The sequence below is a fragment of the Gymnoscopelus braueri genome, assembly GCF_963280865.1.
Source record: "Gymnoscopelus braueri genome assembly, chromosome: 12".
NCBI classification, from domain to species: Eukaryota; Metazoa; Chordata; class Actinopteri; order Myctophiformes; family Myctophidae; genus Gymnoscopelus; species Gymnoscopelus braueri.
The window spans coordinates 13,078,022-13,091,459 of NC_137614.1; the positions used below are offsets into that span (position 1 = coordinate 13,078,022).

Below are 13,438 nucleotides of genomic sequence, written 5' to 3' on the forward strand. Positions count from 1 at the left end.
TCATGACTTCAGTCAAAAGCGCACAGTCAGTGGTGGAAAAAGTAGGCCTACTCACATTTTCAGTAGAAGTATCAATAAAAGTCCGGTATTCAAAATTTACTTGAGTAAAAGTACAAAAGCATTGGCATCAAAATCAGGGTACCAAAAGTAAAATTACTCTTCATTATGCAGAATGTCCCATTTCAAATGTATAAAAATCTTTTCAAAATAGCAGATCTACAAGCTCACAATGTGTTGCACCGCCACGCATTGTGAGCTTGTAGATCGGCAATTTTCAAATGGCCGAAATGTGTATAGGGCTGAAGTGAGTAATGTATGCTTCGTAATCAAAATCTACAAAGTAACCAGCAACTAGTTTTCAAATAATTGTAATGGAGTAAAAGTACAATATTTGCCTCTGAGATGTAGAAGTAAAATAACTGAAAATCGAAAATACTCCAGTAAAGTACAAAAAAAAGAAATACCTCAAAATTGTACTTGAGTACAGTACTTGAGTAAATGTACTTAGTTACTTTACAGCACTGACTTTAGGGGAGACAAAAGAACCACAGGAGGAGAGAGAGAGGGGTGAACAGCAGGAGGAGACTTGGGGGTGGATCACTGCACAGGTCGGCTCATTGAAAAACATCAACAAGTCACATTCAACATTTAAGGCAAAACTGTGTACAATGTTGGGAAAAAAGCTTATTTATGGAATCGATGTCTCTAGGCTGAATAACGGAACCACACAAACTCCCTGGTCAGATCACTGACAGCACTTGTTGCTGTAATGATGTGTGGTTAGTAGGCTATAGCACAACTTTTACAGTTTAAATGTCATTATGATTATAGCCTATATTTTGAATGACTCGAAAAAAAAGCAATCAATCAATCAATCAATCAATCAATCAATCAATCAATCAAAAGAAGACAGGATGCAAAATAAATTATGCTAGAGTAGACAATACTTGTCTGGTTGAGGCCACACTGACATAACGTTAGCACACAAACCATAGTGGTTCTCAAAGGTTCTCTAAATTTACCCTTAAATGTCTGTAACTCTGACAGTGTACAAATGGAACCAAATGGACCCTAACGGGTCCATTTGGTTCCATTTGTACACTGATCAGAGTTAAGGGGGGGTCCTTGAAATGTAAAAGTTTGCGAACCACTGGCCTTTACAATACAATACATGACATTTAAAGAACTTACCAAAACGATGGCAAACTTCTCCTCCAGCTCCGTGGGGTCGGGCATGGGCACCTTCAATGGCATTATATTGTGATGCTTCATCGACTCCGACGACGACTGATGGCCATCCACACTTTCAATATTCCCCATTTTCCCCGAAAAAAGTACAAAAGTGCTACTCCAGTTTACTTCTTGAAATAAAGTTTGTAACCTGTGGTATATTCCACACCAAAAAATCTTCAAATTCAGCAGAGCATTGCTCCCCAAAAAAAATCTGTGAAGCCAGATTAAAAAAGAAGAAAAAAAGAAATCTTCAAATTCAAATAAATCTTCAAATTCAGCAGCAGAGCATTACTCCAAAATCAGCCACTTCTTCTGTGAAGCCAGATTAAAAGCTGACAACGCAGCAGTTTCATATTACTGTCAAAAAAAAAGTGCCATGCACTGATCTTGGTTACTGTGTAGCAGCCTATACGGTTACAGTGTATCCAACTGTAGCTACTTTACCCTTAGAAACTTACTTTCTTCCCCAAAAAGTAACAAAAAGGAGAATTGTGCTTTGTTATTCCAAAAATGCGCTCGGGTTGACCTGGCCAATCCATATCTTTTGATGATCCTCTCAACAGATAACTTCCTATTAGTCCTGACAAACAGTTGCTTCTTTTAGCTGCTTCAGAAGTTAGTTCTGTTCTGTTGGCTACGTTGTGTTTCCATTCATTATTGTTGTGAGATCCAGATTCATGGGGTTATTCTATTCGATGCTGCCTCCGCTCAGAGGGCAGTCTGAAACCTGTTGCCCCACCCCCTCGCTAAGAAAGAAAGCCTCCCCATTGATGCAGCTGATTGTCTATCACTCCCACTGCTCTCTCTCTCTCTCTCTCTCTCTCTCTCTCTCTCTCTCTCTCTCTCTCTCTCTCTCTCTCTCTCTCTCTCTCTCTCTCTCTCCACATCTGTCGGCGGTGAGCTCCTTACAGCTGGATGGATTGTTTAAACTCTGCATCAGCACTTTATCGCGACCTGGTGGCGAGCCAACGACATTTCATTGATCAAAAAGCTACTTATGAAATATGACCAATATCATTATGTCTGAGTCATAGTGTCAGGGGCTTTGTTAGAGAGAGAGTGCCCGTTGTACCCCCCTGTCTGTGTTTCTTTTGAGCCTATATATGGAGATATGATTGTGAGATGTCCATATATGGAGATGCCCTTGGGGCTTTTTGTGTTATCCTTTTAGCGCCATTGTATAATCGTACCACTGTACTATTTGCAAACTGCTAATAAAGTATGCCTATATATGGCTGTATCGGGTTTGTTTATGGTTATGTCTGAGTCATAGTGACATGCCTATATATGGCTGTATCGGGTTTATTTATGGTTATGTCTGAGTCATAGTGACATGCCTATATATGGCTGTATCGGGTTTGTTTATGGTTATGTCTGAGTCATAGTGACATGCCTATATATGAGCATATCGGGTTTGTTTATGGTTATGTCTGAGTCATAGTGACATGCCTATATATGAGCATATCGGGTTTGTTTATGGTTATGTCTGAGTCATAGTGACATGCCTATATATGAGCATATCGGGTTTGTTTATGGTTATGTCTGAGTCATAGTGACATGCCTATATATGAGCATATCGGGTTTGTTTATGGTTATGTCTGAGTCATAGTGACATGCCTATATAGGGTTGTATCGGGTTTGTTTATGGTTATGTCTGAGTCATAGTGACATGCCTATATATGAGCATATCGGGTTTGTTTATGGTTATGTCTGAGTCAGGGTGACGTGGCCTTGGTCCGCCCGCCGGCTGAATTTCCCCCGTGGGATCAATAAAAGTATCTATCTATCTATCTATCATGAGAGACTCGTAACATTTCTACCACTCTATGCCCGCTTGGTCAGGGGGGATATTGCACTACGGCATGAGCTTCGGGCAGTACTAGTCCTCAAACTTTCTCAATGGGAGAGTAGCCAGTAGTAGGATATCGTTATAACACACTTTACCATACAGATTGATTAAAGAAACATTTTATTAACTAAGATAAATTCCAGATTGCAGCTTTAAGACAGCACCTCTGTGCTCATCCTCTTTGGCAAAAAGACGATGCAATAATAAGAAAAACAGTGGGTGACTCAGAATGCAGAGTTTATTCAACAATGTCAGAGCAGGCACATGATGAGGTTCACAAGTTATGTCAAAGCACAGCAGTTTCTTAAATTGTTTATACCACTATTTCCTTATTTCCATTACCACAAACTAATTCTGTTGAGCTCAAGCAGTGAGGTGGAGGTGGAGCGACAATAACTTATTTTGCCACGTAATTGCATGCTTATCTCACTATAATGGCTAAGGGTTCTAGCTGCTATGTTTGAAAACGGCTCATAAACACGACTCAATGGCGTTCAGCATTATCCTGTTGGATTTGGCACTACAGTACGATCACGTACAGCACAATCAGTGGTGGAAAGTAACTAATTACATTTACTCAAGTACTGTACTTAGGTACAATTTTGAGGTGCTTTACTTGAGTATTTCCAATGTTCAATACCTTTACTTCTACTCCACTACAACAAATATTGTACTTTTTACTGCACTACACTTATTTGAAAACTTTAGGTACTAGTTGCTTATTATTACAAAACATACATTAACCACTTCATCCCTATTTCAACTTCAGCTCACAACTTGTAGATCTGCTATTTTCAAAAGATTTGAATACATTTTATACATATGATATGTTGTGAAACAGGACATTCTGCATAATGAGTACTTTTACTTTTGGTACTTTAAGTATATTTTGATGCCAATACTTTTGTACTTTTACTCAAGTCAATTTTGATTACCGGACTTTTACTTGTACAGTAGTATTTCTACATTGCAGTATTGATACTTTTTACTTAAGTAAAAACATTTAGTACTTTTTCCACCACTGAGCACAATGAATCCTGGGACTAAGAACACTGGGTGATATGTCTCTAATGTTCAGAAAATATATCTCTTCAAAGCACAGTGATTTAGACTTATTTGCTTACAGTATCTCGCATCTTATTTTCAGTGGCACGTGTGACGGTCCTTAATACATGTACCTGAATTAGAAAAAACAACCATCAGATGCATCTACGTATTTAAAACATATAAAACTCCTTCATTTTTGGAACATAAACATTTTTTTAAAAATTGTGCACAGTCGAGTAATACATAAGGCAAATATATATAAACACATATACACATAAAATAATTTCAGGGAATTGTTTCGAGTGCATAGAAAATAAAATTAAAAGGATTCATTTTCAGTTTCATAGTCACATGGTCAAACCTTAGAATATCGTCACTGTCGGGCGGAAACCTTTGTCCAAATCCATTACTTTTCAAGGAAATGGAAAAAAAAATAACCCGTGTTCCAATGGATCCAAAGTAGATATTATAGTCACAAGCACTTGTTAATACTTTCATTGGTTAAATACTTATTTAAAAAAGGTTAGTCTGGTGCTGAGCGAGAAAACCAAACAGACTAGAAAAACGCTCGCACACGGTTGGTTGGGCTCCAGTTTACATCAATTAATTTAACATGCACCCACAAAGTGTGTGACGTTTCCAGCTGAAGCTCTTCATCAAAAGAGTAGCCTATATAGTTATAAATATTTATAAAACCCACAGACAATTATTTTTATATATATAGCACAAATAGAAGATCTACAAGCTCACAACGTGTTGCATTATGATGCGTTGAGATTGTAGATTGGCTATTTTCGCTACATTTGCACAACAAGGTCATACAACAAAGTATCAACTAATAGAGCATGAATGGTGTATGAATAAAACATATTTTTTTTAAAGATACAAGGTTTATGTCCGACAGTGAAGATATCCAGGTATACATCAGCATGATCACAGCACAGGCCCTTTGTGCGAATAACATTTGAAGAAGACTTTAAAAGTGCTTTATCACACACACATAACCTTTGTAACGTTTGCAACACGGTTGCATTATTTCATATCTATACAGCCAAAATATGCTACTGAAAACTTGGTCCTTAAATGGTGTGAGTTCTGCACGCCACACCTAACACTGTATGAATGGTAAGCTACGTGACCTTCATGAATACTGTGTTGTTGTTGTTGTGGGGATGAGGAGCCATTATTATAATGTTTCTTCAGTAATGGTCCCATTGCACATAAGCTGAATAAACAGACAAACACACACGCAAACACACACACACGCACAAACACAGTACACAGAAGCAACACTTAAGGTAACGTTGTACTGAAGATCAAGCATCGATTCCTCTAGTTGGCGTCTGCCAACAAGTCAAACCTGAAAAAAGAGAAAAACATAAGAATTTTAAACAGACACGTCCATTATTCAGACCACCGTGAAATTGAGATGCTAGGGGTAAAAAAAAAAAAGGTTAGGCAGGTGCTGAGCAAAAAACGAAACATTTCAAGCTAAATTCGGAGCAAATATTCCGTATTGTGTAGAACACTGGTTCTCAACATGGGGCCTGGGGACCCCCAGGGTTCCTCGGCGGGGTTTCCAGGGTTCCCAGCTAATGATTGATAGTTAGGAAACAAATGGAACCTTTGTCCATTCTGTAGTTGATTGGTTCTCAACATGGGGTCCAGGGACCGCCAGGGGTCCTTGGGGGGGGGTTTCAGGGGTCCCCGGGCTAATGATTGAGAGTTAGGGAACCAAATGGACCCTTTGTTCATCTGTACACTCAGAGTTACATTATTGTACATGTACATTGAGGTCCCAGAGATATACATCTTATAGCGTGGCCTAATGCATATCAATCTTGGCGTTCCTTGACATTAAAAAGGTTGAAATTCAGTGGTGTAGAACAGTGGTTCTCAACCTTTTTTGTGCCAAGGACCCCCAAATTGATATGTATTTGGCCGTGGACCCCCATCTAAAAATATTTTGTGCCAGGGACCCCAAGAAGAGAATATTTGTGTTAAAAAATTCTTCTCAAAAATAGAAGATGTACAAGCTCACAGCGCGGCACGAAGTGATGCGATGTGAGCTAGTAAATCTGCTATTTTCATATAGCCATGAAAACAGATTTCACTGGGGACCCCTGGAACCCCTCCAACGACCCCTGGGGGTCCCTGGACCCCACTTTGAGAACCAATGGTGTAGAACACAGTCTGCTATCATGAGGTTATGAAGTATCTGACAGAACACGTAAACATGCTTACCATTGTGTGACAACACTCTTCAGGTCAAGCTGATCCAGATCCAGCTGTAACTGTGGAAAACAAGAGAAAACGAGAGGTGATTCCTTCCATACTTCTCCAACAACACAGTTTCTCAAACCTTTACAGCTCGTGACCCAAAAGAGAACTTACAAAGCTAAAAAGAAATACAGCAATTAATTAACCACTTCAGCCCTATTTCAAAAATATTTGATTCAAAAATATTTATCAAAAAATCTATAAATATTTCTGGGAAAACATTTTCTTTATTTTAAAAGATTCTGATTATTATAGATATTTTGTACAAAAAAAAACACGTTGTGACCCATAAAACCTGGTCCATGACCATTGTTTGGGAACCATTGCAGCCGTATTGCATGTATCTGCTACATCACAAATTAATTGCTATTGAGAGTTTATGATCAAAGTGAAAACATACATTTTATCATTGACAGTTTACAAGATGATATACATTCGCAAATGGAAGACAAAGCATGTGGAAGGCTCATGCAAACCGTGAATGAGAGAGAAAGATGAACCAATGGGACACGGCCAGGACCGATTACAATACCCTACTGTATATACGCTACGTCGCCAAGGTCGCGTTAATTCTTCCGCAAACCGGTCTGACCCCCAGCACTGGGTGTGGCGTTTTGCAGAAACCAAAAAGTGAAAGAACCAATCAGCGTCTGCGTTCAGGGCCCTGTGATTGACAGATGCTGATTCGCCCTTCCACTTTTTGGTTTCTGCAAAACACCCACCCAGAGCTTTGGGGTCAGACCGGTTTGCAGAAGATACATGACAATGTGAATTCACGCGACCGGGATGGTTTACCAGGCTAAATATCTATGCATACACCAGTGATTCTCACTTTTTTTTTCTTTTGTCAAGGACCCCCAATTTGATATGCAAGACCAGTTTTGATGTAGGACAATCTAAGTACATTATTGTTGTTAGACATGATTTGGTTCAATTATGGTCTGCCAGGTCCAGACTCCAGGGGTCCCCCAGGGGTCCTTAGAGGGGTACCAGGGGGTCCCCAGCAAAATGTGTTAATATAGTGTCACAGTTATTTTAACCACGTTAACCCTTTTATACTTTGGCTATTTAAAAATAGCAAATATACAAGCTCATAGCACGGCACAGAGTGCACGAGCTTGTAGATCTGCTATTTTTGAAAAATCTTGAAAATGTGTGCAAATATTTGCATATGTATACATTTTTAAAGCGATTTTTCAAAACTCAAATGCTTTCCTTCTGGGGGTCCCTGGCATGAAAAAGTTTGAGAACCACTGCTGTAAAGAGACAGGAAACCAAGGGCAGAGAGACATGCAAAGCATCCTTGCATGCTCATTAGGAGCATAATGTTCTGTGAACTAATTGGCCCCCAGACACCAGGCACCCCTAAACCCCTCCATCTGTGTACCTTGCCAATAAGCTCCCTCTCCCTGCTCATGAAGGAGACGCTGTTCTTCACGGACAGTTCCAGTCTTCTCTGAGAGGACTCTTCCAGAGACAAGTCAAAGTCAAACCTGCATAATCACACAATGAAACAAAGAAACCAATGATTCATGGTTGTTTGTATACAGTTTGTTACATGTTGTTCTATAATGTCTCAAGGTGGACCACAATGGAAACAAACTTTCAAATAGTACTTTATTGTCAGTTCACACTGAAATTCGTTAACGACACAGCAGCCATGTATGCAACACAAATACAAATACAAGTTACAATGGAATGTCACAGGTACAAGTACACAGTTACAGCAAAACAAGGCACGCTGGATCGCAGTGCAGCCGTTACAGCGCACCGAACGAGCTTTGGCTTTTTTTGTTGGCGTTTTCCTAAATAGTGACATTGTTCACTGCCAATAAAGTATTCTATCTATCTATCTATGATAAATATGTATCAATCAAAAACCGGACTGAATACCATAAACAACGCACTGACTTTTGTATTTTTGTGTGTTTTTCTAGCACCTTAACTAACGTCCATAAGTTTCTCAGGCACAGTATACGTCTGCTGCTATGGCTATGCTCATCATGCACCTCCTCTCTCACCTCTCGTTGAATTCGGGGTTTAGGTCTCTCTTCTTGGTGACGGTCTTCCTCTTCGTGGCCCCCTTCTTGTCAGGAAGGAGCGTGAAGGTTACGTAAGGATCTGCACTTTCCTTGGAACAGGCTGCGAGGGCCCTGTGGATTCACAGAGAGCACACACAGTACAGTCAGTACACAGCTTAGGACGGTGCCGCCACCAACTTCCTGAGGACAAGCAAAACAATGCACAGATTCTATAAGGAACACAACACAGTAGGTCTTTGTTTGCACAGGCATAGCCTACTACAGTATGTGCTAGCTAAATGAGCAAACAGTGGCTGTATTGAGAGCATGTGTTGCATGTATTGTTGTTGTGATGTCATGTTGTCATGTTGTTTAGTGTTTTTTGTTGAAGAGGGAAATAAGCCCTCTGGCTTTATTGTGTTTACATCCTCTGTGATGCATTGACTGTATGTATCTTGTGCTCCTTTTTATGTCACCAAATAAAATCAATCAAGCAATCAATCATTCAAAGACCTGCAGGAATGGACGGTGATGTGAAGCCTGCTCTCCTCTAGGGAATAGCCAATGGTCAGCTTCACCTGGCCAGCTCCAATGCCGTGCTCAGCACCTCTGAAGAGACAAGCGTGGATAATCGGATTAGTTCATTCACATTGCGGCAGTGGTTCTCAACCTTTTCTGAATCAGGGCCTTGCAGTTGAACATCTCAAAAGCATTGGCGGCCGAATGGCTGTCGTGTTAAGTGGTTAGTTGGGTGGGCCGCTTGGGGTTCCGGCTTGGATCAACAGAACCAACGTAGTGTATACTTTAATTTGCGTATTTACTGGTATCACAATGAAAACTACTTTTTCAAGGTTTTAAAGAAAAAAAACGAATGTACATTTATTTACATACATTATTTTATAGTAATGTTATATTATCAATAAAATCTTATTGTTTTGCCAATTATTTTAGGGCCCACTTGCAATATCCTCACGCCCCCCCCCAGCCCACAGGTGGACAACCCCTCCATCACTGCATCAAATCCTTCAAATCAGAACAGACACTGCCAAGCAGTAGACACAGAGAATTAGCACATGTTTACATGATTGTTAGCTACTGTACAGAGGAGACAAACAATAAGCAGACAATGGACGCATTGACGCAAGTATTGTGTGTGTGTGTGTGTGTGTGTGTGTGTGTGTGTGTGTGTGTGTGTGTGTGTGTGTGTGTGTGTGTGTGTGTGTCTGTGCACAGACATAGCAGGACAATGATGTAACACTGTATGATGTGATGTGATGCGTGCGTGCGTGCGTGCGTGCGTGCGTGCGTGCGTGCGTTTGTGCGTGCGTGTGTGCGTGCGTGCGTGCGTTTGTGCGTGCGTGCGACAGAGACACTCACACAGCGAGGCTGCCCCTGTGTCTGAGGTCTAGATGGGACGGGTCCCATTTGGGAATGACCTCCTCCACGCTGATATCAGACTCCTCCCCCTTACGACCCACTGCCAGCTGAGTGTCCAAGACCTGCAAGTCACATGGTCAGTTAGTCTCTGGATATGAAGCTGTTAAAGTCATCAGAAATGTGTAATAATGAGCATGCAGGACATGTTGTTAAGTTCTAACATTGTAACTCTCTGTTTGTAAGTAAAGAAAAAAGTCTAGATAGTAATATTATTGTGCTGTAGTATATGTCGCAGTCGGTCGGAAACAACCTTGTACAGTATGTCCAGAAGTGTCACTTTTCAGGAAATGGACAAAATAACATGTGTTCCAATGGATCCAATCAATGTTGTCACAAGCTCTTGTTGAAAACTTTCTTTGGTTCAATATTTATAAAACCCATGGTCACACGAAATCTTCAAAAATGGCAAAAAAATAATAATCTACAAGCCCCCCAAAAAAGACTTGTGAACACATACATCAGAGAGACAGTGTAGTGCCTCAGTAAACTACAGTAGTATCACAGGTAAACCAAGAACCTCAGCATCAGTCTAAACAATATACTATCAAAATAATAATCTGTACATTGAAACTATGGGATACCAGGTAAACAATGAACCTCGCAACTTGATTATGGCGATGTTGTGTACCGATTAACGCCTGTTCCTCAACATTGGGCAGACTTGATCCCCTTTTTCATGCTGCATTGAGGTTTATTACCAGCTCTACCTACAGGACACACCATTGTATTCTGTACTCCTCAGTAGGGTGGTCCTCCTTAGCATCTCGCAGGTTGCTACATTGGTACACTTTTATCTATAAAGACATTCTTGGTAATCTCCCTACTTATATTTGTTCAAAATTTGAACTAGTCCAAAATTCGCTTAACCTCAGATCAAATGCTTGGATGCGCTATGTCGTACCCAATACCAAATCTGAGGCAGGGGAAAAAAGCCTTGCATTTTTTGGGCCCTGTCCGGTCGTGGAATGACCTACAGACCAGATTAAAATTGGCCTGGTAGTAGGTTTTTCTTGGTATTACGGATGTTATTTGTTTGTCTTTGTCATGTCATGTATTTGTTGTTGCTGGCAGAGCTGTGTAACATTTATTTGCCTCTTCTCTTGGCCAGTGCACACTCTTAAAAGAGACTCAATGTGATTTTACTGGTTAAATAAAGGTTAAATAAATAAAAGCATCTGTCTAAATAACATGCTATCTAAATCAGTGTTTCCCAATTAGTGTCGGGACCCATTTGTGGGTCGCGGATCAATTTTTATGGGTTGCAATTTCAAAAGATTAAAAAAAGTTTATAAACAATATTTATGAAATAATTTTTCAAAAGTATTTCATAAATAAAATGAAAAAATCTAAGTTTAAGAAGTGTAGATCTGCTATTTTCACTAGTTTGGGTCCCGGGCAAACATATCATTTCTCTTTTGGGTTCTGAGCTAAAAAAGTTTGGGAACCACTTATCTAAATGACATCTTTAACATTGTGGTCAAATCACGGTTGGATGGTATCAAGCTGTGACACAGCGTGTCCCAGTGGGGACACAGAGAGAACAGCGTGTCCCAGTCGGGGACAGAACAGGCAGTACCTTGAGCGTGGCCCTCAGTAAGACCTGGCTCTCTGGCAGAGCTCCGTCCAGAGTGAGCCAACGATCCAGCACCAAGCCCTGCTCAGCCAGCACCTCTCTGAGAGGGAAGGTCACTGACCCCAGGGCCTGGCCCCAGCTGTGGGAAAGCTATATGCACGCACGCACACGCACACGCACACGCACACGCACACACACACACACACACACACACACACACACACACACACTCAAATTTTACTTGAGTATAAAAGTATTGGCATCAAAATATACTTAAAGTACTAAAAGTAAAAGCACTCGTTTGGCAGAATGTCCCATTTCACAAGTTTTCAAAAATGTATAGAAATCTTTTGAAAATAGCAGATCTACAAGCTCACAACGCGTCGCATCACGACGCGTTGTGAGCTTGTAGATCGGCTATTTTCAAATAGCCCAAGTATATGAAGTGTGGAAGTGGCTATATGTATGTATTGTAATAATAATCCAAATCTGAAAAGTAACTAGTAACTAAAGTTATCAAATATTTGTAGCGGAGTAAAAGTACAATATCTGGTTCTGAGATGAGTAAAAGTAAAATTATTGAAATTGAATTGAAGAGTTGAATCGACCCAAACAATACTAATTCAACTGGTGACCTCTGTCTCTCACCTTGACCGTAAGGATGTCTTCCCTGGGGTCACGAACCAGGAAGTGAAAGGCTTCATCCCACCGAGGGGACGTGGAACGGTCACAAACCTTGGAGAGAACCGAAAATGGTTAATAATGTCTGACGTCCTCAAAGAACAAAAGCACAGTTTTCTTGCTTACAGAATTTCAGCTAGGGGTTAAAGGGATAGTTCACCCCTTTGACTTTGTTTTCTATCGATTAATCACCCCATGGAATTCATGGATATTTCATTTTTTTTGTCGCATTCCTAAGCCAATAATTTGATGACCGGCAGCGGTTCCGGTAGGAGACACAAAGAGTCTCCTTTGTGTCTGTCTGAACCGCTGCCTACCGCTGGTCATCAAATTATTGGCTTAGGAATGTGACAAAAACAAAAAATATCCATGAATTCAAGTCTCCATGGGGTGACAAATCGATAGAAAAAAGCATTCTTTTGGGTGAACTATTCCTTTAATGATTGACTACCTTGGTTCTGTATGAAGTGCCTTTGAGGATAATCTCTGCCCCGACTTTCGGCTCCTTTCCACTCTTCTTCAACTGAGAACGTAATAAAAAAGAATAATGTACACCAGAGATCAACAGCATCACATAAAACGTTAAAACAGACATGACATCACCAGTGATTTAATATGAGAATGAAGGCATACCAACAATTGTATTCTACAGCGCTCTAAGACACACAGTGAGCGTACGTATTAATGTGCTTCTGGATTCCTTTGGGGCATGGAAATCCCCGTCACCATAAACAGCAAATAATGGAACCCGTGGGAACCATAACTATGAGCTCACCGGCAGGCCGTGGGCGCGCTCCACATACACAAACAGCACAGCTGCTGATGGCACCACCTTGTTCAGGAAGGACTGCTGCGACTGGTACTGTAAAACCTGGAGAGAGAAAGGCACATCATCTCATAATCCCATAGATTAGACCAAAGAGTGGAACCAATGAGACACAATCGTTTTAAATTGATATTCACATTAAGCGCCTTTTATTAAGGGAAAGCGCTGCCTAAAAAAAGCATCTTTTCTGCTGAAAATGAGAAAGGAAAAAAGAAAAGGGGGGTGAAAGTACAGAATATTGACAACAACGTTTTAAGCTAGGTGTAGACGTGAAATGAATGAGGACTGAGCAACTGCATGGCATATTTCTCGCCTAAAATGTATGGATCTTTTATAGAGAAGCTGCCAGGCCAACACCAACTTTGTCTGTGTCTGTCCTCGCCGGCTGTCACCTCTCTCCTCCTGGCAGCTGCATTTCTGCTGCCTTTCACTACATGGAGCAGTGCAGCTGACGCTGGTGATTGCCGATATATTAACCCATATACAGTAAG

General features: G+C 40.6%; 2 protein-coding genes across 7 annotated transcripts in view; both read right to left on the bottom strand.

The window, feature by feature from the left end:
* fmnl3 (formin-like 3) overlaps positions 1-1,878 on the bottom strand; it is a 63,962-nt gene extending 62,084 nt beyond the window's left edge. For all 6 annotated transcript variants that reach the window (XM_080445815.1, XM_080445812.1, XM_080445813.1 and 3 more), the window contains exon 1: positions 1,192-1,878. In XM_080445815.1, the coding sequence (XP_080301941.1) occupies positions 1,192-1,320 (129 nt within the window). In that variant the 5' untranslated portion in view covers positions 1,321-1,878. The remainder of the gene's footprint in view (positions 1-1,191) is intronic.
* A 1,424-nt stretch (positions 1,879-3,302) lies between these two features.
* The window catches only part of esyt1a (extended synaptotagmin-like protein 1a), a 38,158-nt gene continuing 28,022 nt past the window's right edge, over positions 3,303-13,438 (bottom strand). The window contains exons 22-31 of the mRNA XM_080444609.1: positions 12,897-12,992; positions 12,573-12,644; positions 12,089-12,175; positions 11,444-11,590; positions 9,808-9,929; positions 8,944-9,039; positions 8,431-8,562; positions 7,797-7,902; positions 6,374-6,423; positions 3,303-5,489 (exon numbers count right to left, since the gene is read on the bottom strand). Coding sequence (XP_080300735.1) covers positions 5,462-5,489; positions 6,374-6,423; positions 7,797-7,902; positions 8,431-8,562; positions 8,944-9,039; positions 9,808-9,929; positions 11,444-11,590; positions 12,089-12,175; positions 12,573-12,644; positions 12,897-12,992 — 936 coding nt within the window. The 3' untranslated portion in view covers positions 3,303-5,461. The remainder of the gene's footprint in view (positions 5,490-6,373; positions 6,424-7,796; positions 7,903-8,430; positions 8,563-8,943; positions 9,040-9,807; positions 9,930-11,443; positions 11,591-12,088; positions 12,176-12,572; positions 12,645-12,896; positions 12,993-13,438) is intronic.